General features: G+C 48.4%; 1 protein-coding gene across 3 annotated transcripts in view; it reads right to left on the reverse strand.

Annotated features, from left to right (window-relative positions):
* The window catches only part of Ext2 (exostosin glycosyltransferase 2), a 184,466-nt gene that overhangs the window by 39,589 nt on the left and 117,798 nt on the right, over positions 1–27,079 (reverse strand). For all 3 annotated transcript variants that reach the window (XM_077797465.1, XM_077797464.1, XM_026399167.2), the window contains exons 11-13: positions 7,590–7,733; positions 6,705–6,833; positions 5,397–5,479 (exon numbers count right to left, since the gene is read on the reverse strand). In XM_077797465.1, the coding sequence (XP_077653591.1) occupies positions 5,397–5,479; positions 6,705–6,833; positions 7,590–7,733 (356 nt within the window). The remainder of the gene's footprint in view (positions 1–5,396; positions 5,480–6,704; positions 6,834–7,589; positions 7,734–27,079) is intronic.

Raw genomic sequence — 27,079 nt, forward strand, 5'->3', positions numbered from 1 at the left:
TGGCTTCCAGTTATTTTAATCAACAAGTTTGCATGGATGAGCTTGGCTCCAGGAAGAAACCATTAATAAAGAAGATTGCTATTACTGTTTTTCCCCTTGTCATTATGTTTCTGAAACATCTGAACCATTTCACTTGGAGTTTTCAGCTAACGTGCCCTCATACCCACTGACACCACAAGTAGCTGGCTTCATCATCTGCACTGTTAAGTAACTTGCCAGGCTAGCAGTGCTTCCAGTTCTCCTCCTAACAGGTGTGATGGCCTCTCGTTCCCATTTTCCCTGGGGGAGACTGAGACATGGAGAAGCTAAGTAACACGTCGACAGGTCCAAAAACCTAGAAGAGCCATGAGCCAAACCCAGGCTAAAGTCTTAATTATGATCTCATACAAATGTAACTACTAGTGTAATTCCAGGGTCCAAAGGGAGGAGCTGGAAGTTAGAGTCAGTTGAGAGTCTACTCCTGGCCAGCTATACATAGATATCTCTAGATTCCTTAAATATCCCTCCCCATCCCTCTCCCTTGCCCAGGGACTGGGTTTATATTATCCTAAGGTGATGGATTAAGAAAATAAGGCTAAGTAACTTGCCCAAGGACCCAGAGCTAGAAAGTGGTAGAACTGGGCAGAACCTGGCTCTTGGCATCAGACTCCACCATAACTTGCTAGTATCTGAGTTTCCTTCCTGAGACTTGGAGGTGGGGGGCAGGCAGCATCCAGACCCAGGGAAGAATTTCGGGGAGAGTGAAGACTCTAGGTGATATGATTCAAGCGCTGGACAACAGCTTCCCTCTCTTCAAACCACAGGGTCAAAACAGCGGCCAACCAAGTCAAATCTCTACAGGTTTTACTTTCTGACAGTGCTTCTGTCTGTAAACAGGAAAGATTCTTCCAGTTTCCAGGTGCTGCGCACACAGGCTCTGGCCAGCCCAGCCGGGCCGCGCCCAGCATGGATACCCCTGGCTCTTGGCTGAGGGTGGCACTTTATGGCCCAGGGAGAGTATTAACGGCAAGGTCTCCTCTGTAACCAGATCTTCCAGCAGGGCATGGGCCATGGCGATATGCCCTGGGGCTCAGGCCAGCCTGAACCGCTGCCAGAAACCCTGGCTAACCCCGCTCTGAAGGCGCTTCCTCCTCGAACACAGCCTGGCACAGGGGGGCGGGTGTAGGCCCTTCCCCAGCCGGCTGCTTTCCATCCAGGAAGTCTGGGGCAGGGAACAGCAGGCAGGAGAGCCTGGCTGGGTGACTGGGGTGGGGAGGTTGGACTACCCTAGTTTCCTGCTGCTTTCGCATCAAGTGTGCTCGCTCAGAACTGCCAGTCTCCGGCTGGGCGGTGCTGCAGTGTCCGGGAGGAAAGGCCCACGGGCTTTGTATTTCTCTAAAGCACATCCCATCACCTAGAGTGACCAGGAGCCTTCAGGACTAGTGCAGGGAAACTGGGGTGGAAACTCACACTGCCAGGCCCCGGGCTAAAGGAGTTGTATCCCAGCGCCTGACATACTGCTGGGTACTAAGATGCTCATAAATATTTGCTGAACCTGGGAATGGGCCCTGGGATTTGGTACATATTAACATCCCATCTCAGTAGACAAAGAGATTGAAATTCAGATAAGGTAAGCCAATCTAATGAGTGACAAGCTCACACTCTGAACAAAGATTGATCTGAATCAAAATATTATGTTTTCTTAAATGAATGCTTTCTGTCTGCCGAGTAAACCTGCTCTGGTAAAGTTACTGGGCAAATGAACCACTATAAATTCTTCTGATTCTTGAAGAGATAGTTGATTCTGGAAATAGATGCTGGGTAGTAAAAAACTACTCTCCTACACAACTGAGATTTCAGATCCAGGCGCCCAAATACAAGGTCAGAGGCTGGTAAGTGGCTACCACTTCTGCTGGTTTGTGTAAATGTGTATTCTGCAAAGGGAAATATTAAAACTAAAACAAGTGAACAATTCTGCAGTTGTAACTCTCTCTCCTAGGCTACCCAAGATGGCTTAAATCATGTTTTCCTCCCTCCCAATATGAATGCTTTTTTTTTTTTTTTTTTTTTTTTTGGTGCTGGATATTGAACCCAGGGGCTCAAGCATCCTAGGCAGGCAACACTACCACTGAGCTATACTGCAGTCCTCAGTACCTTATTAATAATCCAGTGCCTCGATCTATTTTTTGAGGGGTGCTGGATTTTTGAGCCCAGGGACACTTTACCACTGAATTACATCCCCAGCCCTTTTTATTTTTTACTATGAGACAGCTCAATAAATTACTGAGGCTGTCCTTGAACTTGGAATCCTCCTGCCTCAGCCTCCAGAGTTGCTGGGATTACAGGTGTGCACCACCAGACTGGCCCAGCGCCTCAATCTGTAACCCCAAAACATTTTGCTGATTTATTTGTCTACTCCCTATTAAATCTCTCAAAAGCATCGCTTTCCTGCCTAACTCCTCTCTTACCGGCTCAGGCTCTGAGCCTCATCTGCGTCACTCTCTGACAGTATTTTTTAAGGTCACCAATAACCACCCCGTGCCAAGACCTGCTCTGCGTGACCCTTGCTCCCTCCTTGTTTGGCACCGCCTGCCTGCAGGCCTCTCCGACAGCTGCTGCTTGTTTCCAGTTATGCCTTCGGTCTCCTAAATGTGAGGATATCCCAGAGTCTGCTTTGGCTTTTCTTTAGTCGGCTGTGGTTCCTGGGCAGAAGACAGACTCAGTTCAAACACCTTTCTGCAGTCTGTTTCCATGTTTCTAACTGCCTGGTCACTGTTCTAGATCTCCACACAGAGGGCAAGGCCTCAGAATCGCCCACCTTATTCTCCAATTTCACCCAGGCTAACCCTCTAGTGTGCCCTAACAGTGCCCCTTCCTTCCACTACACTGTGCACACTGTTAAAGGTACTTTGACTTTTTTTTGACTCCAAATCTAAGTAATCTGCTGACTCCTTGTCTGTACCTCTTCATACCTGTCCATTTGGAAACCACATTCCGGCACCTCTTCCTTTTCTTGAGAGTTAATTTGTTAACTTTCTTTCCACATTCAGATTAGTTCAAGGTTTCTAACAACTGGTCTTCTTTCTACAATCTTATCATTTTTCATCCCATTTTAGACACTACTTACAAATTAATCTCAAAGCATTTTTTTTTTTAATGGTACTAGGCATTGAATCCAGGAAGTCTTTTTCCACTGAGCCACACCCCCAGCTCTTTTTATTTTGAGACAGGTCTTGCTAAGTTACCCAGGCTGGCCTTGAACTTGAGTTCTTTCTTCTTGAGCCTCCCGAGTTGCTGGGATTATAGGTGTGTGCCACCATGCCCAACTTCAAAGCAATTCTTTGATCAAGTTAGTCAACAGATCAAAAACCCTGGGTGAAAAAAAAGCCAGGCATAGTGGCAATCTCAGCAACTCAGGAGTCTAAGGCAGCAGGATAAGCTGGTTCAAGGCCAGCCTCAGCAATTTAGGAGGCCCTGATCAACTTAGTGAGACCTTGTCTCAAAATAAAAAATAAAATGGGCTGGAGATATGGCTCAGGGGTTAAGTACTCCTGAATTCAATCTCTGAGTAAAACAAACAAACAAACAAAAACCCCCAACAAGCCCTGGGTGACTCAGAGTTACCAGAGCCTGAAGGAAAATTCTGAGCTCCTTGAGTGAAGGTTCAAAGGGCCTTGCACTCTGACACACAAGAGGCCAGAATTCTGGCTCTGGCCAAATGGAACTTCACAATGCCCGCCAAATAAACTTGAACTTGTGGATCAGGCATCCTTGGCCCCTCTCCTTCTCCTTGCCCAGTTTCATTAATTGGGATCCTAGAGATTTTTGAAGGTCTCCATCAGGTGTCACCTCCTTTACAAAGCTACTCTGAATCATTAACCCAGTAAGGAGCTAACCCTCTGAGCCTCCCTCAGGGCACTTATCACAGGTCATCTGGGGTCATGTCCGCCTGTGTGTCTGGATAGGCCTCTGCTTTCCCAGGTCTCTTCTAGAGAGCAGGCCTCACCGGCTGTTCCTCTGCTCAGGGTCCTGAGCGCGCACTGAACTGGACTTGCTCTCGGTGCCTTTCTCACTTTGTCTTTTAAGCCTCTTGGCATTTGTTGTGGCCTCAGGGGTGCAGAGAAGAGCTGAGGAGCCTCAGCGTGAGCTTCAAAGCCATCGTCAGGTCAACCCTCCTCCTGTCACTTCCTTCCCTTGTGTCCCCACCATCTAACCCAATCACCACTGGGCTTAACGTGCTGAATCTCCTCAAACAGAGAATAGATGGTTTCCAGAGCAACTTCATGTGTCCAGAGGAACCACTAATGGGGCCTTTTCCAACTGGGCTACGGCTGGCTGTTAATGTCATGACCCTTACCTGTGACACTTATGATTACCAGTGACGATAATCCCAAAACACAATAATGTACTATTTCACGCCAACAATTGGTAAGGGTAATTTCATCTAGGTAAGTCACAGATGATAGGATAAGGAGATTATTTGGAAAATCAGAACGAGTAAAGCATTATAAAAACATCAAAGGCCAAGGGAAAACCTGTACCAAAAAATCCTCCAGCTTGAGGGATCTATTGTGGCTCATGGTTTTCAGAAATATGCAATTCTGCGAGCAGATCCGAGTAAGATCTGTGGGAATTCAAGCCAGGTATCTCATTCCAAAAGGTCACTAGAACATTCTCTGAGTGCATTTTGGTCCCTTGACAATAGTGCCACTAACACGGCAAAGCCAGCTGCCACGAGTAAGGAGCTGCCTTTGGGAAGACTGAGATCTGATTCAGGCACTGTGAAGCTTGGGGACTTTAGGGGCACAGTGGGAACTGTCAGGTCTAGTGTAAGGTTCTGAGGTCTGAAGGAAAGACACATTTCCCACTGCTGGTGTCTTCACATCTAGGATCACGTCCCACACAGGCGTGTGCTTGTAGAGTAATGGGAGGAACAGAAACAAAGGGACTCCTTCACAGCTGTCCTGGCTCTGGATCCTGCTCTTGGCAGGTGTTTTGGTAACATCAGCAAAGGTAATCTGTCTCTGGTGGGCTTGGCTTAATTCTTTCTAGTCAAGCTTTTACTATTACATGGAGATGCTACCCTGAGAAACAATCCAGTATTTCCTTGGAATTAACTAGCTTCCACTCAGTGATTGTAGACAGTTAACTGCTTAGGCCACATGGAGAATCTGGCTTCTGGAGCTTAAGGCCAGCTATATTTTTAAGGCCCTTCCAGCCATTACAAATTGAGTGAGTAGCATTCCAAATTAATTCTTTGGGTGACCTGGGTTTGAACTAACCCAATTCCCACCGTGCCAAGGAGGTGACTATGGCTACCAGCTGCTGTCCTTATATCTCCAACAAAGGCCCATAAACAGGCCCAGGGCAGGAAATGGGGATCAGGGCTGGGGCAGACTTGCTTGAGGCTCACTCACCTCTCCACCATGTGTGTCTGGTCTAGAGAAAGCCCGTCAATGGCTGTGCACTCAGGACACTTGAATTTCTTTCGTGGGGTCACCTGACAGAGGAGCATAAAACATACCTGGCTTCAGCGCCACGGACTCTAAAAGTCAAGCTGAGACCCACTCTGCACGCTTCCGGCTGTAAGCGGAGATGCTGCGCACGCACATGCACACCTCACCCTTCCTCCGCTCAGCTCGGGCTGGCTCAGCCAACAGAACTCACAAGGGCCCAATAAAAGAGGCTTGGAGGGCTTTTGCCTTCTGTAACTGGGAAGAAGTGGTGATGACAAGCTCCTTAATTCCTGTTTAATGACTGTTTTCTCACTGCCAAGGTCCTTGTATAAACACCGTTTGTTCTTGCAGCCACACGGGCGATGAAATACAGCTTCCCATAACTTTCACCATAACCTCAGTTCCAACAGGCACTCTTTCTCCTTCTCTCAGCTAATGGCAGATGCTAGAAGCAGCACTGTACTCTGGAAGATACAGCTTATTTTTGCAGTTCCCTTTAGTCACAAAAAAAATTCCAATTGTCCCTCCCCTCTGAATCCTTTTCCCTGACTGCCCCTCCAGCTTCCCAAACCTTACGCTTCCATCAAACTTAGGGAAGGATAGGAGCGCAAGAAGGCCAGCTAGCCAGGGCGAGGCTAAGGGGCAAGACACCTGTCCAGAGCTAGCAGCCACAGCCAACAGCATGGAAAACAAAGTTCGGGGTGGAATTCACTTTCTTTAATTTCTCTTGCAGTTAGCTGTTCACTGAGTCACTTAGAGAGCTGGGGGACATGGAGGCCCTGGGGGAAGATGGCGACTTGTCCTCTTTCACAGGCTCCTGGTTTAATCGTGTGCAATCGATGGAAATGCCACTCCAAGATTCCAGCGTGAGCTCCTGTGGAATCTGGGCTCTCCAGGCAGACTCTGAGGGGAGTCTGCGCTGCCCACTTCTGGTATAATCCAGGAAGAAGAAAGGTCACGATGATCCCACCCACACAGAGAAGGGGGCTTCCTCTACATATCTAGGTTCTGCTTTGAGCCAAGTCTGAGTTTTAGGCATAAATAGTCATTTTGTCATGTACAAGACTCCCTCAGAGAATCTTCATATATTCTCAGTTTTTAATGCCGGCAACATGCTTTCAAAAGCTGGGAATGTTAGGACCACTACAGCCTGGTCACTGTGCAAGCATCTGTGCCCCGGGGCCACAGTCTTATAGCTACAAGCACCTCTCAGGCTTGGTGGTGGCGACTTGCCCAAGAAAACACAGCAGTGGGTGCAGGACCTCTTACCTTGATGACAGCCTTCCCCGTGACATTCGCCACCAGGAAGTTCATGGCTATATCTTCACAGTTCATGTGCGCATCAACCCAGTTCTTGATGTCCCCAGGCATTTTGTAGGTATACAGGTAATTAAAATACTGTCAGGTGGGAAGAAAAGAAGAAGGCATGCTGAAGCCTGTTCCCAGGCAGCAGTGTTTGGAGGGGAAGCTCTGGGGGTGACAGGATCCTGAGAGCTCTGAGCCCATCAGTGGATTAGCCCACTAAGGCATTATTGGGAGGTGGTGAAAACTGCAGGAGGAGGGGGCCCGTCTGGAGGAGCAGGCTGGGGTGTGCCCTGAAGGGACCATCTTGTCCACCCTCTCCCTCCCTCTCTCCATTTCCTGGCTGCCACCAGCTAGCTGCTTTCCTCCACCTCACCCTTCTGCCATGCCTCAGGCCCAAAGTCTGAGCAATGGAGCTAGCCCATGTGGATTAAAACCTCTAAACCATGGGCCACATCCATCTTTCCTTCTCAGGGTTGTTTTTCTCAGGCATTTTGTCTCAGTGATGGAAGCTAATGCAGTGTGTGGATAAGTAAATAAAAGGCAAGCTGAAACACACCCAGTGACAAGATGCGGCTCTCTAGGTGACATAATTAGGGTGACTGTTACTCATTTTAGTGTTACAAATCTTTGTACTTTGTACTAGGAGCATGTATTGTTTGTATAGTTAAAAAATAACAAACTTATTTTAAAAGGAGTATCACACAACATGGCTTTTCTAAGCCCTCTCAGTAGGACACTTTCCCTAAACCCAGCAGCAGGTATGAAAAAATCCATTGGGCCAAATACAACAGGTGTCATTCCTCAGTTTTGTCAGAGGGGACCTAGTGGCCCCAGCCTGCGCCCGCTCACCTTGTGATAAAAAGCTGCCCCAGTGAGCACCATGGAGACCTCGTTCGTCCACTCTGACTCGTACTTCCATTTATTCATCTCATGGTCCCAGAGATGCAGACGACCCGGGTAGCCCACCAGCCGGTCAGGAAATTCCCGCCAGACCTAGGGATGGAAGCGCATCACGTCACATCAACTCCCCTTCAGGAGAAAGCCGCTCGCTCAGTGCAGTTACCCAGGGGGTAGCAGCAGCCTCCCGAGGGCTGAGTCTTCACCACTAAGAAGGGCAGAGTGGGCTTTGGAAGGCAGTCAGTCTTAACAGGGGCCCGTCCTTCTACCAAATTTCAAAGATAGCGGTTGATTCTGATTTCCTCCAAACTTCTTGATATGCTTGGAAATTTCAAGTGATGTGAAAGAAGAGCTTACTGAGTTTAGCCAACACGTGAATAATGAAATACATATATATATTTTTTGGTGGTACTAGGGATTGAATCCAGAGCTTCTCCAGAGCTCTACCTCTAAGTTACATCCCACTTCTTTTCCTTTCTTTGTTGGGGGGTACCAGGGATTGAACCTGGGGATACTCAACCACTGAGCCACCTCCCCAGCCCTATTTTGTATTTTATTTAGAGGCAGGGCCTCACTGAATTGCTTAGCACCTCGCTTTTGCTGAGGCTGGTTTGAACTTGCAATCCTCTTACCTCTGCCTCCCAAACTGCTAGGATTACAGGTGTGAGCCACCACGCCTGGATTCTTTCCCTTTTTATTGTGAGAAAGGGCCTCTTTAAGTTGCTGAGGTTGGTCTTGAACTTGTGATCCTCCTGCCTCAGCCTCCCAAGTCACTGGGATTATAGGTGTGTGCCACCACATGTGGCCATTTTTAATGAATACACAAATGAAGAATAAATGGAACTCTGAAACTCAACTGCCCTGATTCGTGTTAAATTGGTGATTATGAAAAGTTCCAAAGTCTTCTTTTAAAAAACATCTATTTTTCCTGAGCACACCTCCATTCTTACGTCCTACTAGAAGCCTAAAGTGTACAGGATTTGTCTGACTTCATACTCCGTAGCCCACTGAGAACACACCGTGGCTTCTCCATTGGGGGAGGGCCTGGGAGCCGTCTTGTTGGCTCACACACAACTTCACACACTGGGGATGAGGCACTGCCACCACCCCCCCCCCCCCCCCCGCGTGTGATTATGTACAATAGTTTAACCTTTAAGAGAGAGAAGGGCCATTCGTGAGTGAGCCTTGACATTAGCTGGCCGTCCTGTGCCTCTTTTCATTCTCCTCTGCTGGTTTCTCAACCTGGAGCAGAATTCTAAGTAATGAGGCTCCTGAGGGTCCAAGCCCAGGCCCTGTTTTCTTCTCCAAGTTCTCTCTCTTTAAGGAATTGTGTCTAGTTTTCATCTCCTTAAATGCCAACTCTAATCTGACGACCTCTAACTTTATGCCTAGCCAGGACACTCCTGAGCTAAACAACCCCTAATGAGCACCTCTGCCTGGACAAACAGCACCCCCTCACTATCACATCTAAAATACACTCTGAATCTCACGTCCCCGACCGGTCACCCCCATGTCGCTACCACAGTCAACGGTCCAGCCCACTGCTCCAGCCCAGGTGCTGGCATCGGCCTCTGCCCTCCCAGCCTCCCTCCCAGGCCATAGGCAAGTCCTGCTGCTCTACTCTGACTACCTCTTACCATCCCCCACCACACCCTGGAGCTCCAACCACCACCATTTCTCCCTAGGACCCTGTGACAGCTTTCTTTCTACCTTGTCCCCTGGTTGCCACTCCCGCCCTTCCAGACCCTGGCGTGCACACACCTCTAGAAAGACCACCCACGTCTAAGCGAACGTTAAGGTGCTCAGCACAGAGCAATCCGACCAGTGGTCTCTATTTTATTTTTTATAATTATTTTCATTGTATATTTACATATATATTTATGGAAGCCACAGGGTCTCAAGCCAGAGTAACTGGTGGCTTCCCGACTGCCACTCTGGAGGGAAAGCCAGTGCGTGGTACCTCACTTCCTTTTTCTTAGCCTCCTGGGGCTGTGGTAGCAAAGAAGCACACCGGCGGGGCTTGGAACACCAGGAGAAGAGAAGCTAAACTCCAGGTGCCCGAAGAGCCAGGTTCCTGCGGAGCCCGCAGGGGAGCCTGCCCTGCCGCCCTGGCACCACAGGCTTGCAGCCACATCACTCCAGCCCTGTTACCATGCAGCCAGCTTCCCCAGTGACACCAGGCACACTAGGTTGGGGCCTGCCCTGGTGAATTCATTGTAACTTGGTGACATCTGAGAAGTCACTATTTTCAAATACAGTCACATTCTGAAGTGAAAGGGACACAATTCAACATATCTCTGAAAATCTTTAAGAAATGTCCCACCCTCAAAGGAAGACAAGAAATGCCTTGCTACTGTACCCTTCCTGCCTCTCTCTCCATGTTCTCCCACACACCAGGTCTCTCTGCTCTGCCATCATGACTAGACCCCAAGCCCTCTGCACTGGCTACTTCTTCTGTCTGGAAGGCTCTCCCTGCTTTTCTAAAGCCTGGTTTCTAGCCAGGCACAGTGGTGCACACCAGTATTCCAGGCTACTCTGGAGGCCGAAGCAGGAGGATCACAAATTTGTGGCCAGCCTCAGCAATTTAGTGAGACACTGTCTCAAAATAAAAAAGGGGCTGGGGATGTGGCTCAGTGGTACAGCGCTCCTGGGTTCAATCCCCAGTATCGAAGGAAAAAGAAAAAGGCTGGCTCCCTCTCATCGGTCAGATCACCACTGCCAACTACCCAAGGGGCTTGGGCTTTCGCATCCAAGGCCCAAACCACCCACAACCAAACGCCCGCCACACCCTCTGTTTTCAAGCCCTTGCTTTGCTTTACCGAACTTTCATTCTTTGCAGTTACTTCCATATTCATGAAGCACAGGCCTTCCACCCACTTTCCTCGGGTAGGAGCCACACTGGACCTGGACAGACTGTCTTTATTTGCTGAAGTATTCCAAGCACAAAGAACTGCCCTGTGGTGACCATGCTCAGCACACCTGCTGAGCACGCAGCAGGTGAGCAGGTAAGGAGCCCAGAGCAGAGAAGGCACCCTCCCCTCTTCAGCTCTCCTAGCTCAGGACCCTGCGGCGGTTCTCATGGTGGGGTGTGAGGAGCACAGCAGTCCTCAGGTGGCTGTGCGTCTCTGAGCGCTCTTCCAGGAGTGTGAGGGACACTTGCTGAGTCATTACACTGTCTCTGCCCAGTCCCCCTGCTGACCCTGTCCCTGTTTACGAGCTGTCTGACCGGGGTCTTGGGCGTGGTCAGGCTGGTGAGAAAGCAGCTCACCTCTGGGCTCTCCGCCACAGCCTCATTAACGCCGGGTGGTAACCAGCAGAGTTAATCGACCACAGGCATCGTCCTAATAGCTGCAGACAAATGAACCCTTGTCAGACATTTCCTCAGATGTGTGTACTGCCGCCTTCCCTCCACTCCGGGTTTGTATTTCAGCAGATTAAAATAATATGATACTGCTACAGTTTTATAGAGCCCAGAGCAGCAGCAGAGTTATGCGAGCCGTGACCGCTGCTGGGCCGGGGACTCCCCTGAAGGCCCTGCACGCCTGGTACTCCACGCACACCATGCCACGCTCACCATGGCGCCTCCGAGGGCCTAGGTCACGTGACTGACCCTGGGAGGGCAGGGTGGGGGCGCGGGTGGCACACCGGTCAGGTTCTGCTTCCTGAAGGCAGCACAGCCTACGCTCCACGCACAAGAAGCTCAGGTCATCTCCGTGAGGCCTCCTCTTTACCCTCGCCCCCGGGTGCCGCTACCATCCTTATGCCTCACCACCATCGTCACCACTGCTCAGCCTTAGGGTCACATGCAGTCAGATTGCAGTGAGGGACTCTCACTGTTGGCTGACTTCTCTGCAGAGGGACTTAATGTGGCCACGCTGGGTTACAGAGTGCCACACTCCAGCACTCATGGCGGCATCAGAGGTGTCCTGAGGTTCAGATTCCTCAGGAGCCTGCGTGGTTCCTCCGGAGGGCCTCTGCCCTTGGCTCACTCCAGGCAGCTGGATCCAATCAGGACACCATCCTCGTCACCTCATCCATAACCCTGCTGCTGACTCCAGGATCACAATGGAGGGAAGCAGAGGGGAAGGGCCCTCTGTGCCGGCCAGCCTAGTGCAGCTCGGGTCATGTGCCCAGGAGAGCTCCTCCCAGGCGGAGGGCAGGCCCCGCTCCACGCCCGCCCGCCTGCCTTCCTTTCCTCCTACCCGGGGATGCTCTGGGGCGCGCGGGCCCTGGAGAGCTGCGTGTGTCCCTGCAGTGCTGGCAGCGTGTTTCCACCACAGTTCACATCACGGCCCTCAGGGACTCGCCAGCTGGACCTCTCAGTCCTCCAGCCGCAATGTCCTTGCCGTGTTTAGTCACATATGCCCTGGAAGCCAGACGCCACCTGTTAGGGCAGATTCTAGGCCTCACGTAGGGGCGCAGCGGTAATTTGGACAGACCTCACCTTTGGGGCTGTCCCACACCTCTGTTCAGAAGCAGATCATAATCAGGGAACACCACTCGCCACTTGTTCTTTCCATTCTAACTTTTATAATCTTGGCCCCAAACACTTCTTATCTGATTAGGGAATTTTCACCTTTCTAGACTTCCAGCTGTGCTTACTTGGCCTTTTTGAAGTTCTTTTACAACAAATAAAACACCCTGCCCCCAACCCCTGAAGTCTTCTGTGGCTTCCCACTACTACAGGATCAAGCCAAGATCTTCTCCCAGTTGAAAGCCCTCAGGAGGCCGCCCCAGCTGACCCTCACATCCTATGGAAAACGCACAGGGGACATGGGAAAGCAGCCCAGGACGCACTCTGCCAGGGACGAGCTGTGTGCTGGTCTCGTCAAGGTGCCTGCCTTCATCCTGCCACCTGTGACACTAGGGGCTGGGTTAAGAGGCCACTACTGTGCTTTTAGTGCTAGAGTCCTCCTTTTCCTCCTGATGACCTGTTCCTGCAGAGCCAGGCCATCACCTATGTGTTTCAAGCCGTGGGTCTCTAGGTCACCTGGCCTGCATCACTGACCTTGTCAACTGCCGTGCACATGAGGGTACATGACACACGGTCCTCACGGGGCCACCTGGAGCTGCATTTTAAACGGGGTGTGTGCAGACCACAGTGAGCTCCAGACGTAGGCTGGGGAGGGGAAGGCGCAGCAGCAGGTGGTGTCCATCTGGGACGTGCAGTCATGAAACCACGGGTCAGCACCAGGGAGACAGCCCCTCTGCAGCGGCCCCTGCAGTCATCACACTTTCAAAGGTACTGTCCCTCAGGGAGACTCTGCCAGGTGGGAGGGATGGCAAAGGGTCAGGACTCGAGAGCCAAGAGATGGGCTGAGGAGTGGCAGGGGAAATGGGCCACCGGACCCAAGGTGTGCCCCCGGCAGGGGTGTTGTTTTGTCAGCCCCTGACCATCCGTGTGGCTCAGCCCCCGGGGTCACATGCGTGGGTCCACCAAGGCAGAGGCCCAAGGAACCCAAAGCGTCCACATAGCTCTGCACGAGCAGCCTCTTCCCTCGAGCTGCCCAGATGGGGAAGGTGGCTGGCTGGCTTCCAATTCCAAGCTGGTTTCCACAGCCGAGTCGGTTATAGGATTTGCTCTCAGCCCTCTGGGAACAAAGCTCACCTTTCACACTTGGAATTTCCTGAAAAGGCAGTGGATGGGGGCTGACTGGCTTCGTTCTCAGCGCATGCTCAGTAGTACACTGGAAGGTGGAGGCTTTCATCAAGGGGTGCTCTGCAGAAAGTTCGAGAGCCTTGGTTCACACTGGGACCCAATTAATAAATGCTGATGTGAGACACTAGAGCAGGGGAGCCCAGGAGCTGTCACCCCGAGTTCCCTAATTTTGATAAATACATGTGCGAACTGTACTGTTTTGAGATCTACCTGTGGGGCGCTTCAGTCTGTCTGTGAGGCTTTCTTGACTCGGAGCAGGGTTCTGCTTCGAATAAGCCAAACAGGAAATCCAGTAACACAGGGAGGCTTCTGGGGCCTGACAGCGGCCCCGCTGGCTCAGCGCAGCTGCAGGGAAAGCCTGGTGCTGGGCGCACGATGTCCAGTCCTTTCAAGTTCTTTCTTGAGGTCAGAGGCAACAACAAGGCCCAAAGGGCAGACTGGGCTGGGCCACTTGACAGAGGAACGTGCGTGAGGACATCTTCCAGGGGCCACCACTGTTGGGAAGACACTCCTGGAGAGCTGGCCTTGAGACACTTGCCTTGTCCTTGTAGCTGCACCAGCTCGCCAGGTGGTCTGACCATGGCCCTCTGTGGACAGCAACAGAAGGCACACGCGTGCAGGGTGAGCTGCCGGCCCTGCCCAGGCCCTCTCGGAGCCAGAGATCACTCAGTCCGGTTCCTCCCTGCAGAGATGCAAAGACTGAGGCCTGGAGGGGAGATGCGTGCTAGGTAGGCCGCCAGGTTGGACTGAACTAGACCTAACCCTGTCCAGTCCTGCCCACAAAGACCTGACTCCACCCCACCTTGACTCCAAGAGGATCTCACCTCCTGGAGTCTGGTCTCTCACCTGTAAAAGGAAGAGGTTAGAGCAAGGTACCGCATGTTCAACGCCAGGGGCTTCCGCTCTGTGGTGCCAGTGGCAGATTCGGTGTAGGAGTCACACTGCCCCCGAAAAACCAGGTTGAGAAACCGTGGGAGCAGCGAGAAAGGCCCAAGGACAAGACAAGACCCTCTGCCTGGCTGAGGAAGTGGCTCAGTGGGAGAGGGCGTTAGCATATGTAAGGCCCTGGGCTCCAAAGAAAAGGCTGAATGATAAACCCTGTGTCCCCTGCTCTAAAGCCCCATGCTCTAAAGCTGAAGGCTCCTTGTGAACAGGGTTCCCATTTAGCAAAAGAAGCCACATGCTCATACTATTAAGAGAAGCAACTCCCATCAGCTGTGTGGCCTGGAGTCTTCTGGACCCTTGGAATCTGGGAGGCTCTGGGGCAGGGAAGGAAAAGCAAGCCCACAGCAGCTGAGCGAAAGATGAAACCCAACCACTCTTCTTCAGGAGGCTATGAATCTCTCAGGAGACAACAGGAGGAGGTGTGCATGACGGGGCAGGAGGAGAAGAGAAGGGTCAGGCGCAGGTCAAGGTTTTGCTGATTTGGTGCTCCTTAAGGCCCCCTACATGCCACATCATTTTTATTTCCATAACCTCAGCTCCAGGGTGGGTGGTGCTATTTCGAAGTCCGCTCTCAGGAGACTGTTTGGTGAAGTTAAAGGAGAAACAGCGACAGGAAGCTAAGTCGCTTTTCTCCTAAGTCCTGATCAGAGAGCAGAAACTGCTTTGAAATTTCCAGTTGATTTTGTTGAGGTTCAGTTTAAATGACAGAGATGAAGGTACCAGTTTGTGTCTGGCAAGGAGGAAGTTGATTCTAAGCAGCTGCCCCAGCAACTTGTCACTGTGTCAGGGATGCTACCCTAAACTGGCCAGGGCCCTCGGGTTCCTTGGGTTCCGAGACAAGAAGAACACTGACCACAAACACTGCAGTCCCGAGACGACAGAGGTTCCGAAACAGTTCACGAGGCCGTGTGTCCTGGTGCCCAACCTGTGTGCTTACTACACCTCAGAACCTCTTGGTGGAGGACCAAGCAGCAGAAAGATGCTTTCAAATTACTAATTCATATTCCACCTATTTCCAAATGATGACTTTGGGTAGCTTGTGAAACCTGCAAAGCTAGAATAAAGCCTGAACTGTCACAACTGATATTCTCCATAGCATTAAAAAAAAAAAAAAATCCAGAGATATTCCCCCGTCTTCAAAACATTAAGCCTGGCTGGGCACAATGGTGCACGCCTGTCATCCCACTGGCTCTGGAGGCTGAGGCAGGAGAATTGACAGTTCAAAGCCAGCCTCAGCAATGGTGAGGCACTAGGCAACTCGGTTGAGACCTTGTCTCTAAATAAAACACAAAATAGGGCTGGGGATGTGGCTCAGTGGGTGAGTGCCCCTGAGTTCAATCCCTGGTATCCTGGCCCCAAAATTAAAGCTAATAACAAGTTCTAGAAAGACAATCCAATAGCCAGCTAAAGTCACTGTTTAGGTATGAAGAGACTTGAGTATTACTATTTTATTAATTCATTTATGCAGATGCTTATTGAGCTCCTATTATTCTTTTAATGAAACATCTTATTTTGAGATAACATGCAGTTCTAAGGAATAATGCAGCAGTCCTATGTCTCTTTTACCCAGTCTCCCCAGGGGTAACAACTCACAGAATTCTAGGATGCTATCAAACTGGAGTCAACCCAAGTACAAAGGTCTCTCCACCAGCACAGAGGTCCCCCTATCAAGCCATTCTCTTGGTACTGGGAATTGATCTCGGGCACTTTTATTGAGCCCCAGTCTTTTTTTTTCATTTTTTATTTTCAGACAGGGTCTTGTCAAGTTGCTTAGGGCCTTGCTAAGTTGCTGAGGCTGGCCCTAAAGTTGCGATCCTCCTGCCTCAGCCTCCCAAGTTGTAGGGATTATAAGTGTGTGTCACTACAACCAGCCCTCTGCTGATCTTTTAGGACACAACTACCACCCCAACCCCTGCAACCCCTCATGTCAACAATCGTGTCATTTCATGAGGGTTGGAAAGAGAACCATGGAGTATGTCACCTTTTGGGAATGGCTTTTTTCCACTCAGCACAGTTCTCTGGAGATGCAGCCAAGCTGTGTTATGTATCTGATGTCTATGTCCCTTCACTGTAAGTAGTGTTCAATGGTATGCACTCACCACAGTTTGTTTAACCACTCCACCGCTCAAGGACATCTGAGCTGAGAAATGGTTTTGGTGGTTACAAACAAAGCTGGTACAAACATTCACATGTAAGTTTTTGTGTGAGCATAAATTTCTATTCCTCTGGGATAATGCCCAAGTGTGCAACTGCTGGGTCCTGAGGTAGCTGTATGCTCAGTTGTACAAGAAACCACCCAACTGACTTCTCGAGTGGCTGGACCACTTCACATGCTCTGCAGCAATGCAGGAGGGAGGGCTCTGGTTTCTCTGTGTCCTCACCAACATTTGCTGTTGTCATTATTTTTTATTTTAGCCATCGTGATAGGTGTGTGGTGATCTCACTGCGGTTTGATTTTGTATTTTCCTGCTGGCTTAAAGCACTCAACATCTTTCATGGGCTTATCTGCCATCTGTATATCCTCTTCAGTGACAAGTCTGTTCATGTGCTTGGCCCATCTTCCAACTGGACTGTTCAGAGAGTTCCTTACATATTCTAGATATTTAGTCCCTTGTTGGATATGTGGTTTGCAAATATTTTCTCCCAGTCTGCAGGTTTTTTTTTTTCATCCTCTTTGAAGGTCTTTTGCAAAAGAGGTCCAATTTATCAATTTCTCCTTTTATGGATCATGCTTTAAGAACTCTCCACCTACTCCCAGACCTTGAAGATTTTATCTTTTTTTTTTTTTTTTCTAAAGGCTTTATGGTTTTCTGTTCTACATTTAAGACTGACTTCCTTTCAGCTAATTTTTGTACAGGGTGTAAGGTTTAGGTCAAACTTTTGCATATGCATTTCCAATTTTCTAGCACATTTGCTGAGAAGGCTATCCTTCCTCCATTGAACTGCATTTGTACCTTTCATTTAAAACCAGCTTTCCCAATTACGTTTAGGACACAAAAGCCCTAAAAGTGTCTTGAGCTGCATAGGGCTGCTGTACTGTTTCTTATAATTGCATGTGAATTCACAGTTATCTTAAAATAAGTGTCTTGTGGTTCAGGGAGTGGGTAAAACATTAAAGCATGTGTCTTGTTACCAGGGGCTAGCAATTTAGAAAAGCCAGTGGCATAGGAAACAAGGAAAGAACAGAAAGTGAGGGTCAGGGGAAAGGCCAAGTGGAGGCAGAGGGCAGGAAGGGCCGGGTGGGCAGCAGCAACGGGAAGAGAGCTACATGGGTTTTATAGGAAGAAAGAAAAAGAAAGTTCAGATACAAGTTAGGACTGAGATCCTCACTGCTCCCAACCAGGTGAGTGATCAGAACAAGATTACCCTTTGCTGTCTGGTTAGCTAGGAGTAGAAGACCAGACTTCCATGACTACAGAATATGGGGTCATTGAACTTTGAGCAATTCCTTGTAATTTACTCACAGTATATTGACAAATAAATTCCAAGTCCACACCTTGAACTCACTCACTCAGTGCTCACAGTACCTCTGCTATGTGCCAACCAGCTTCAGGCTCAGAGCAGCAAATGAGGCAGGCACCATCCCTGTTGCAAGGACCAGACTAAAGCTGAGCTTTTCAGTCAAGCCCAGTTCTCTGCTATGGACGTGACTGGTGTCCCTGGCTGTGAGAAGGTGGCCTCTTCCTTCCTTCTCCAGAGCAGGGTGTCAACATATGATTGTGACCTCCACCTAACCCTCAAATCTTCAGCTCAACCCAAAGACCAGTTGGGAACCTAGAAATACTACTTGTAAAGGCTGCCAAGTCCTGATCTAAACCAGCCAACGGACAGCGCAGTACACTGCACTCATGATTGATGTGAACCCCAGGCACCAATTTCAAGCACCAAGAAATAAATATGATCTGAGAGGTGAGCATAAATATCACACTGGCCAGTTCATCTTGCTTTCTAGAGACTCATTTCACAGTTGTGACATCTCTAAGGTCAGGGTCTGCTCTGGGTCTTTAGAAGTTTTCTTCCTTCTTATTCTTCCCCAGTGCAGACTCACTCCATACAGAGCGACGGCAATCACCAACTGCTGCCAGCTCAGGTGGTTGCAGCAGTGGTGCCATCTTGCAATGGATGACACGGCTGTCCTCTCAAGGCTATAGGCACTGCCCTCCTGAGGGAGCTGGGCAGTTCAGGGCCCCGGAGCTACTGTGGCTTTCGTCTCCCCTGTCCTTCTCCCGCGTCCTGCCCACGCACCTCCGTTAAGCATCTCTATCACAATCAGGGCAGATAAGTAGTCCACGAAGATAAATCCCCCATGCCCTGAAACCACAGGCCAAATTCTGTAACAGCCGAAGTTCTTGGTAATCAATCCCAAAGAGACAACAGGCAGCTCTGGAACAATAACTCTCAAACATATGGATCCTTTCAGGGTTGGAATATCTCTGCAGACATCTCCTTTTTGGCAAGAAGAGGGAAAGCACACATATAACCATCCAGGGAACTGACGCCTCTTTCAAATAACCTGATCATTGCTTCTTGAGGCACAAAAGCCACGGGGCCCTGATGGTGTGGGGGACAGGAAGGTGGTGAGGCCAGGGGTGGCCACAGAGGGTCGGGGTGCAGCAGTTGAGAGCTCCTTGTTGCAGCCCCGCTGGCACAGTGCTGGCTCCCACGGGAAACCCGCTATGGCCAACCCGCCTGGCTCGGCTGGGAGTCTGTGAGGAGGCGCCTTAGATGAGGACCAGAGCTGACGTGCATGCCCTCCTCTTTGGGACAAGGGTCCGCCAGTTTCACGTGTGATGTTTCATTAATGGCTATGTCAACAAATTCTGAACTTGCTGTTTTAATTTGCTCAGTGGGGAAGAAAAAAGTGCCACTCACTGCAATTCCCAACTGGGTGCTTTCTGAAACGGTCAGATGTTATTTCAGTGTTCAGCATACATATTCCATTTCCTTCCCTTAATATTTGTTTGACTTGCTCTCCGGTGGCCGGGGTGCTTTCGAATGGCTCCAAGAGGTCAAACTCACTGCAGCTTCTCTCAGCACCTCTGAGGCTTCTGGCCCGACTCGGGATCTTCTGTCAGCAGCACTCCTGCCGCGGCAGGGCACACGCGCGGCTGCCCCTCCCGGCCGTGGGTCTCAGGGTGTAAATCAAAGCGAGCTGAAGATGCGACAGCCAGCACAGGTCATTCGGCTCCACAAGCTGCACCCGGGGAGCGGGAGTGGTGTGGCAACGCGAGGGCAGTGGTTCTCCAGGGAAGAGCGACTTGCCTTTGCCCACACTTCCTGCGTCTTCTTCAGGAAGTGCTCCCTGTCTCACAGGTGGGGACACTTGCAGAAATGAGCCCCTGGGCACTGTCTCTTCTGAGGACAAGAGTCTCTGTAATGGCAACTCTCTGGGTACTTTAGAAAATCGAAATCAGAGGTAAGAGACAGACAGATGCCCTTTTCAGTACTGTACGATGTCATGTCCAGACTCAGGAAGGGGACTCGGGGAACCGCCATTCACTCAAACAGATCTTCGGGCTGAGAGAGCTCACAGCCGTCAACTTCAGATACTTAACAAAGAGGGCAAACCACGACGCCCGAGTATTTTTAGTTTTATAAAAGCTCACTTTGGTAAAATGGATCCATCTGCACTGTAAAACTCTAGAGTCAAACCCCGCACAGGGCTGATGGGGACAGCTGCAGCAAGGTCTGACGACATGTGCAGAACCAACCTGGCCCTGGGAGGCATGTGGTGCTGCTGGCTCTTGCAGCAACAGCCCATCACCCAGGAAGAGAAGGAAGGCCCTGAGCTCCAACCTGCCCCCTCACTCCCAGGCCAGGCCCGAGAGGGCTCAACCAGCTGAGCTGGCTGGGGTGGCGCTGCTTCTCCCTGAAGCCTGAAGTGCTCCCGATGACCAGGGCGTCCAGCCTCTGCAGGCACAGGCCCTGTTCTTGGGTATAGGGCCCCTTTTCATCAGTTTCACTATGTGACGCAGGAGCCTGGGCAAAGGCGAGTAGCTCTTCCCTGAGGACCACTGCCCTGGGTGTCGCTACCCTGCTCCAGCTCCCTGTGTGTGGTTCCTCGGGGTCTCAGATGCACTGGTGAGCCTGCGCCAGAGGCCTTGCAGGGCGAGATGGGCGGGGCCATCACAAACACAGGGACCCTCTTTGCAGAGACCCTCCTGACTCCTAGAAGCCTGGGCACCTTTCCAGATGTAGGACTTGGGGTGTGAATGTCGGGGGTTGAGCAGTTAATTCCCTAACAGAAGGACCATGGCCAGGAGCCTGTGGGAAATGAGTTCAAGACTTGTTTCACATTTATTTGTTCCCAGACCTGGTAACTGTGGCACCCTCCTTGGCAGAAGGCTCAGGACGGACCCATAGACCAACACAGAGAGCTTGCTCTTTTTGAAAGCTCTCTGCTCCCTCTGAAAGTTCTTACAAAATCATGTTCTAGTTTAGGTTGTTTCCATCTTCCAGCCTTCTCATAAGAAGAAAAAAGGGGGAGAATATATTTGGAACCACACAATGTCCTCTTGCCCCCCTCCCTGGACACACACTGACTGTGCTGACCATGTAAATGCTGCAGAGTCAGCTCTGGAGCGCTCCCGTCAGCCACGCCGACGGTCTGGGGAGGCGGCTCCTCTCAGTCCCCTGGATCCGCTTTAACACCAAGTCTCTATCCAGGTTTCCCACTCCTTCTAACTGGTCTCGGTCATTGTGAATTTGTCCTGTGGCCTCATCCCGTTCATGCACCCCCGCAGACTTTGCATCTGGCTTCAGAGCCTACCTCTACTGCCTCACCAACTAGCCTCCCTTGTCAACCCAAACACCCTTCCTAGTCACAACAGTCACATCCGATGGCCAAGCTCATTCACACTTTCCAACATCAGGAAAGCCACTCAAAGGTGGTTTCATATCCTCGTGAAAATAATGGGGTATTCCAGCTATTTTGCTGCTTCCCATGATCCTTTGAGAGAATATAATTGCCATTACCTTGGGCAGTTGTGAATAAAATAATACAAATTCTCACAATTTACTAGCACCCAAGAGGTTTCACCAACCTCTACCACCTACGGGATGCCAGGCTATAAAGAGAAGAGCCTCTGTGTCCGTGCCTAACAACACACACAGCTGTTCCTGTGGACTCCCGCTCCCATACGAGTCCTGACTTTATAACCAGTATTACTAGCCAAGAGCTTTTCACATCTCTCAGGTGAAAAATGTCCAACACTTAAGTGCTACTAATAATTTTTTATGGTTGGAAATGTGGATCAAAGTATGAAAGGAAAAATAAATTCACAGGTTCATGCATTCAGCCAAGTCTCCATGGCTCATTTTCTACCACATGTTTTAAACTGTCTCTCAGAGGCGGGGGAGGGGAGTAGAAATAAGTTGCTTTTTATTTCCCAGCTCTTTAGGTCTGAAATAAAAGCAGACAGACTTGGAAAAAAAAAATCAAACATTCGAGTAACATTATACACTGCTACTGTTCCCTTAGGAGTCCCTCGAAAATGAGTATCAAGAACTCAATAGATACTTTCCTGGTAAAGTACATAAACAGATAAATAAATTATCCCAGGCTGAAAAGAATTTCCACATCTGGTAGCTCACTAGAGCTTGTCAAACAAGTCAGAAACACACGGGGCCAGGGAAGATCATTCCGAGCTCCTGACTTCAGGGTTGGAGAGGGGATAGGATAATTCCCAAGGTCTTCTGCCTTCCAACAGGGAACATGACCCCATCTAAACAGGCAAATAACTCCTGAGTTTTCTTCCAAGTAAATAAATAATGATACCCAGCCCTGGTCCAAATGCCTGTGTGCTCAGGTCATAGACACTGGAAGGAAAAAGTGGTCTGGCCCTTCACTCCCAAGTGCTATGGCGTGCCTTAGGGTTGGACTCAGTGAACATTAACCTCTTAAGTAACTAACTTAGCCTCTTTGCACCTGTGTCCTCAGCAATGCAGATGAAGACAGGTTGACCTCTAAGGTCCTTCACATTCTGACCCTGTGTTTCTTTTAAACAGAGCTTTCCAATTGGGGTTCTATGAACAGGTATCAGCCAGGTGGCCTACAGAACTGATCCTCTCATTCAATCTGTAATGAGGCGAGGGTAGTCACCTAGTACAAGCAGCCTCGTCTGCTCCCCTGGGTGCAGTACCAACCTCACCTATTTGTGTTAAGGTGTGACAAAGGCAGGAAGCACTGTGTGGCTTAACAACCTCTGGAAAGGAATGCTGGAGTTGACTATCAACTTCCAGCTGGTATTCCAGTTAAGACTGTCCCCATCATTTTTCTTGCATCTCTTACCTCTTCATTAGGCTTAAATTTCTTCCGTGCAGCTTTAAGGGTGGGATCTGTGAGCTGGCCTGTAACTCTGCTCTGTGTCCCTTAAACACGTCATGGAGCCTGTTGTTTTAAAAGGTTTCTGTAAGAGCCAGGTGTGGTGGCTCACACCTGTAGTCCCAGCAACTTGGGAGGCTGAGGCAGGAGGTTGCCAAGTTTGAAGCCAGCCTCGGCAACTTAGTGAGATCCTAAGCTCAAGTCTCAAAATAAAACATAAAAAGGGCTGGGGATATGGCACAGGGGTTAAGCACCCCTGGGTTTAATCCCTAGTAACAAAAAAATAAAACAAAATAGACTCTGTAAATCAGTCCTTCCAACCCTTTGCAAGCACTGCCTCAGAATCCCCTCACATTTGTGAAAAATGTAAAACTCTCAGCCTGAGTTTCTATCATGCCTCAGTAGAGGCATCGTCAGAATCTTGAGCAAAATAGGCCCTGGCTCACCCTAATTTGCTCTGGTCTCTTCCATTAAGGCGACTCCTGCATCTCTCTCCAACTTTGTTTGTTGTGCTGTTTTACTGCAGTTCTTGCTGGGTGGTGAACCCAGGGCCTGTGTGTGTCAGATGAGCGCTCTACCACCAATATCCACCCCAGCCCTCCCTTCTAATATGCTGCGGGTCCTACACATGCAATCTGTACGCTTCACAGGAAAGAGGAGGAATTTGACGCTCTGTTTGTAGCAGGCTGGGGCCTTTCCGCATGGAATTGCACCTCCTGCATCTTGCCAGTACTTCTGATCTTTCAGAATGACCACTGAAGGGATCTCAGGAACTCACTTGCTCTGTTCTTCTGTCTCCAGGCACAACTAGTAAAACTACTCTAGATGTCAGAGGATGGCTGTCTTTTCCTTTATCAAAAAGGCCCTAAGGGGAGATTCCTCTATCTCTCTGCGTTTCTCTAAATTTTCTCTGGAGCTTCAGTAGGAAAGGGTTGCTGCATGTTTTCTTTGATTCTTACATAGCAAATACTGTACTTAAGCATTTTTTAACAAACTAAGATAATTAATTTAACAATTACAAATATGATACAGGTTACAGAAAACACAGAAGAAATGTGGGTGCTTGTTTCATGGAAGAACAAGAAGCGGGTGTTTTGGTTATGTTCAAATTAAAAGTGTTGGGGTGCCTTCCTTACCCAGTTGACCTGGGAAGAACATCACATCCCCAAGTGTGGAAGGAGCCCTCTGTTTAGGTACATGTAGATTTACCATATAGACCTTTTACCAAAACAGACCTTTACTGGGTAAGAAAGTCTCAACAAACTTCAAAATAATAAACTAATAGAGAGTATATTTTCTGATCACAAGAATCAAACCAGAAACCAATAAGAAAAATATAACTTAAAAATTTGACAAAAGTCATGGGTCAAAGAAGATAATAGAATGAAAATAACAAATACCTTGAACTTAAGGATAACAGAAACATGACACATGGAAATTTGAGATTTTTACCTAAATTAGCAATTAAAGAGAAATTTAAATGTATGTTTTAGAAAAATAAATATTAAAATAATGTTTAAGCTATCAAGTCAAAAAGCTAGAAAAGTAACAGCAACTAAAGTTATCAAAGTAGAGAATGAAATCAGTCAAGCAAAAACTAGTAATTAAATACAAACACAAATATACAAGAGGAAAACCAACAAAATCAAAAGTTGCTTCCTCAAAAAGACTGTAACATTGATAAACCTCTAACAAGACTCACCAAGAAAAAGAAAAAAAAAAACAAAAATTACCAATGTTGGGAATGATAAAAAAAAAAAAAAGCACATCATTCCAAATCCTAAACAATAACATAATATTACAAAAATTTTCTCCAAATACATCTTCAATTCGCATAAAATGAACAGATTCCTGGAAAACACAATCTATCAAAAATGACAAAGTAAGAAATGATCTGAAGGGTACTGGAGGTATTTAGGAGACAGTCAGCAGGAAGGCTGCGAAGTGCTGGCTGAGAAGGGAGGGCAGAAGCGGCGGTGGGTGGTGGGAGAAGACAGTTCTAAATAGCAGTCAAGATCTGTGCCACGCTAAAGACGCCAAGAAGGTCTCCATGGCCAGACCTCCTTCCTCCTTATGCCTTTATATCCACATATATAAGGGATTCTCCCTCTCCTCTTCCTTTCCAATTACTATTTTTTTTAAATAAAAATATTTTAAAAATTGTTGATGGACCCTCATTTTTTCATTTATTTATATGTGGTGCTGAGGATCGAACCCAGTGCCTCCCACATGCTAGGCAAGCTCTCCCCCCACTGAGCCACAGCCCAGCCCTCCGATTGATTACTATTTGAAATAAGAAGTACTGCCACAGAAGTGCTCAGAAATGACTACCTCCCAAATTAACAAATGAATTACAACTCAACAGAGAATGTGGAATGTGGCCTTTGAATCACCTCTTTAAAAGTCCCCTATTCCTGCTGATGGGCAGAATCATAGCCTTTGGGACAGGAGTCCCCTTTGTTTCTCCTTTGCTAACAAAGCAATAAAATTTTTCTGTTTTCTCAAAAACAAACAAACAAACAAACAAAAAAACAAAAAAGTACTGCCACACTGATGCCTTTTCTTATATAATTTATATAGATGTATACAACTTATTCTGTGGCTGTTTGTGGTTTTGCTTACAAAAATTTTCTCCCTGGGACTACAGGTGTGAGCCACCACACCTGGCTCTTACAGAGACCTTTTTAAAACAAATGGAAGCATAAAGTTGCTGTTATGAAAGCTCTTGAGTTTGTGTCTTGAGTCTATGTCTTTTGCTAAACTGTGGAAGTTTTCAACCATTATGTCTTCAAATATTTTTTTAGCCCCACATTCTTTCTCTTCTTCTGAAACTTAAATGACACTAATATTATGTACTTCTTGACTGTTCCATAGGTCCCAAGGCTCTATCCATTTATTTTAACTTATTTTATTTCTGTTGTCCATACTGGACAGTTCTATTGATTTATCTCAAGTTTGTTTTTTGTTTTTCCTGTTACATCCATTCTCCTGTTGAGCCCATCCAGACAGTGTCAATCTGGGGCACTATAATTTTCAGTTCTTTATATGCTTTGTTTCTTTGCTGAGCCTTTGTTTCAACAGTGTTCACAGTTGCTCATTAGAGCATTTTTATGATGGCTACTTTAAAATCAAAATTCCAACATCTGCCTCATCTGGTATTGGCATTTGTGAATTATCTTATCTCACTGAAATTGCAATTTTCCTGGTCCTAGAAAGATAAGAAACTATGGAATGTTCTGAGCACTGCTAGGAGTTGTTGGTTCTTGTTTTTCTATTTCACAGACAGTTCAGGCTCACTTTTGTGGGCTGCAGACTGAAAGCCGTTCTCTTCTGTCCTGCCCAACCTATACGCTGTCTAGAGGCAAACAGGGAGCCGAGGCACCGTAGCTTACTTCTTACAGGTTTTCCTGTGTTGACTCTAGTCAGTTTCCTGAAGCTCGCCCCGGACTTCACAAATTGATGAATCCCACTTCCACCTTCTCCTTTCCATGATCTTCCTGCCACTCTAGGTGTGAAAGGGGAGTGCTGCCACTTGCCTTCCATGCTTGGTGCAGGCCATGAATGGTGGACAGACTCTTTAATGTCACTGTTATGAAAGCTCTTGAGTTTGTGCTAGATTTTCGTTGCTATGACCAAACACAAAGTAGAGGAGGAAAAAGTTCAATTTGGGCTTACGGTTTCAGCCAGAGTCAGCCAGCTCTATTGCTCTGGGCCTAGAGTGAGGCAGTACATGGTGGAGGAAGGGCATGGCAAGGGAGTGCTGTCTATCCACTGCAGCCAGGAAGGAGCGACAAGACATTTTCCCTAGGGTACACACCCAGTGACCTATTTCCTCCAGCCATACCTCACCTGCCTACCGTCAGCCAGTAGAGTAGGGCTTCCAAATTATTAACCCATCAAATGGATTAATCCACTGAATAGTTTACAGCTCTCATAATCTAATCCTTTCAACTCCTGCAATAAAACAGAAGCTTTTGGGGGGACACCTAACACCCAAACCAGAACATTCTGCCCTTGTCCTCTAAAAATCCATGTCCATCTCATAATGCAAATGAATTTAGTCCATCTCCAAAATTTCTCATAATCTTTTTTTTTTTTTTTGAGGGGGGAGTACCAGGGATTAAATTCAGGGGCACTCAACCACTTAGCCACATCCCCAGCCCAATTTTTGAATTTTATTAGAAATAAGGCTTCGCTGAGTTACTTAGTGCCTCGTTTTTTTGCTGAGGCTGGCTTTGAACTCCATATCTTCCTGCCTCAATTCCCCAAGTCACTAAGATTACAGGCGTGCACCACCGTACCCAGCTCATCATCATAACAGTTCCAAGAATGCCCCAAAATCTAAGTCCAAAGTCCCTTCTGAGACTGAAGGCAAACTCTTGGTTAAAACCAAAAGCAAGTTACATACATCCAATGTACAGGCGTAGAGTGTACATTCCCATTCCAAAAAGGAGAAACAGGGGCACAGAAAGGGACAGGACCAAAGTAAGACTGAAACCCACTTGTACAAACATG

The sequence above is a fragment of the Urocitellus parryii genome, chromosome 4, assembly GCF_045843805.1.
Source record: "Urocitellus parryii isolate mUroPar1 chromosome 4, mUroPar1.hap1, whole genome shotgun sequence".
NCBI classification, from domain to species: domain Eukaryota; kingdom Metazoa; phylum Chordata; class Mammalia; order Rodentia; family Sciuridae; genus Urocitellus; species Urocitellus parryii.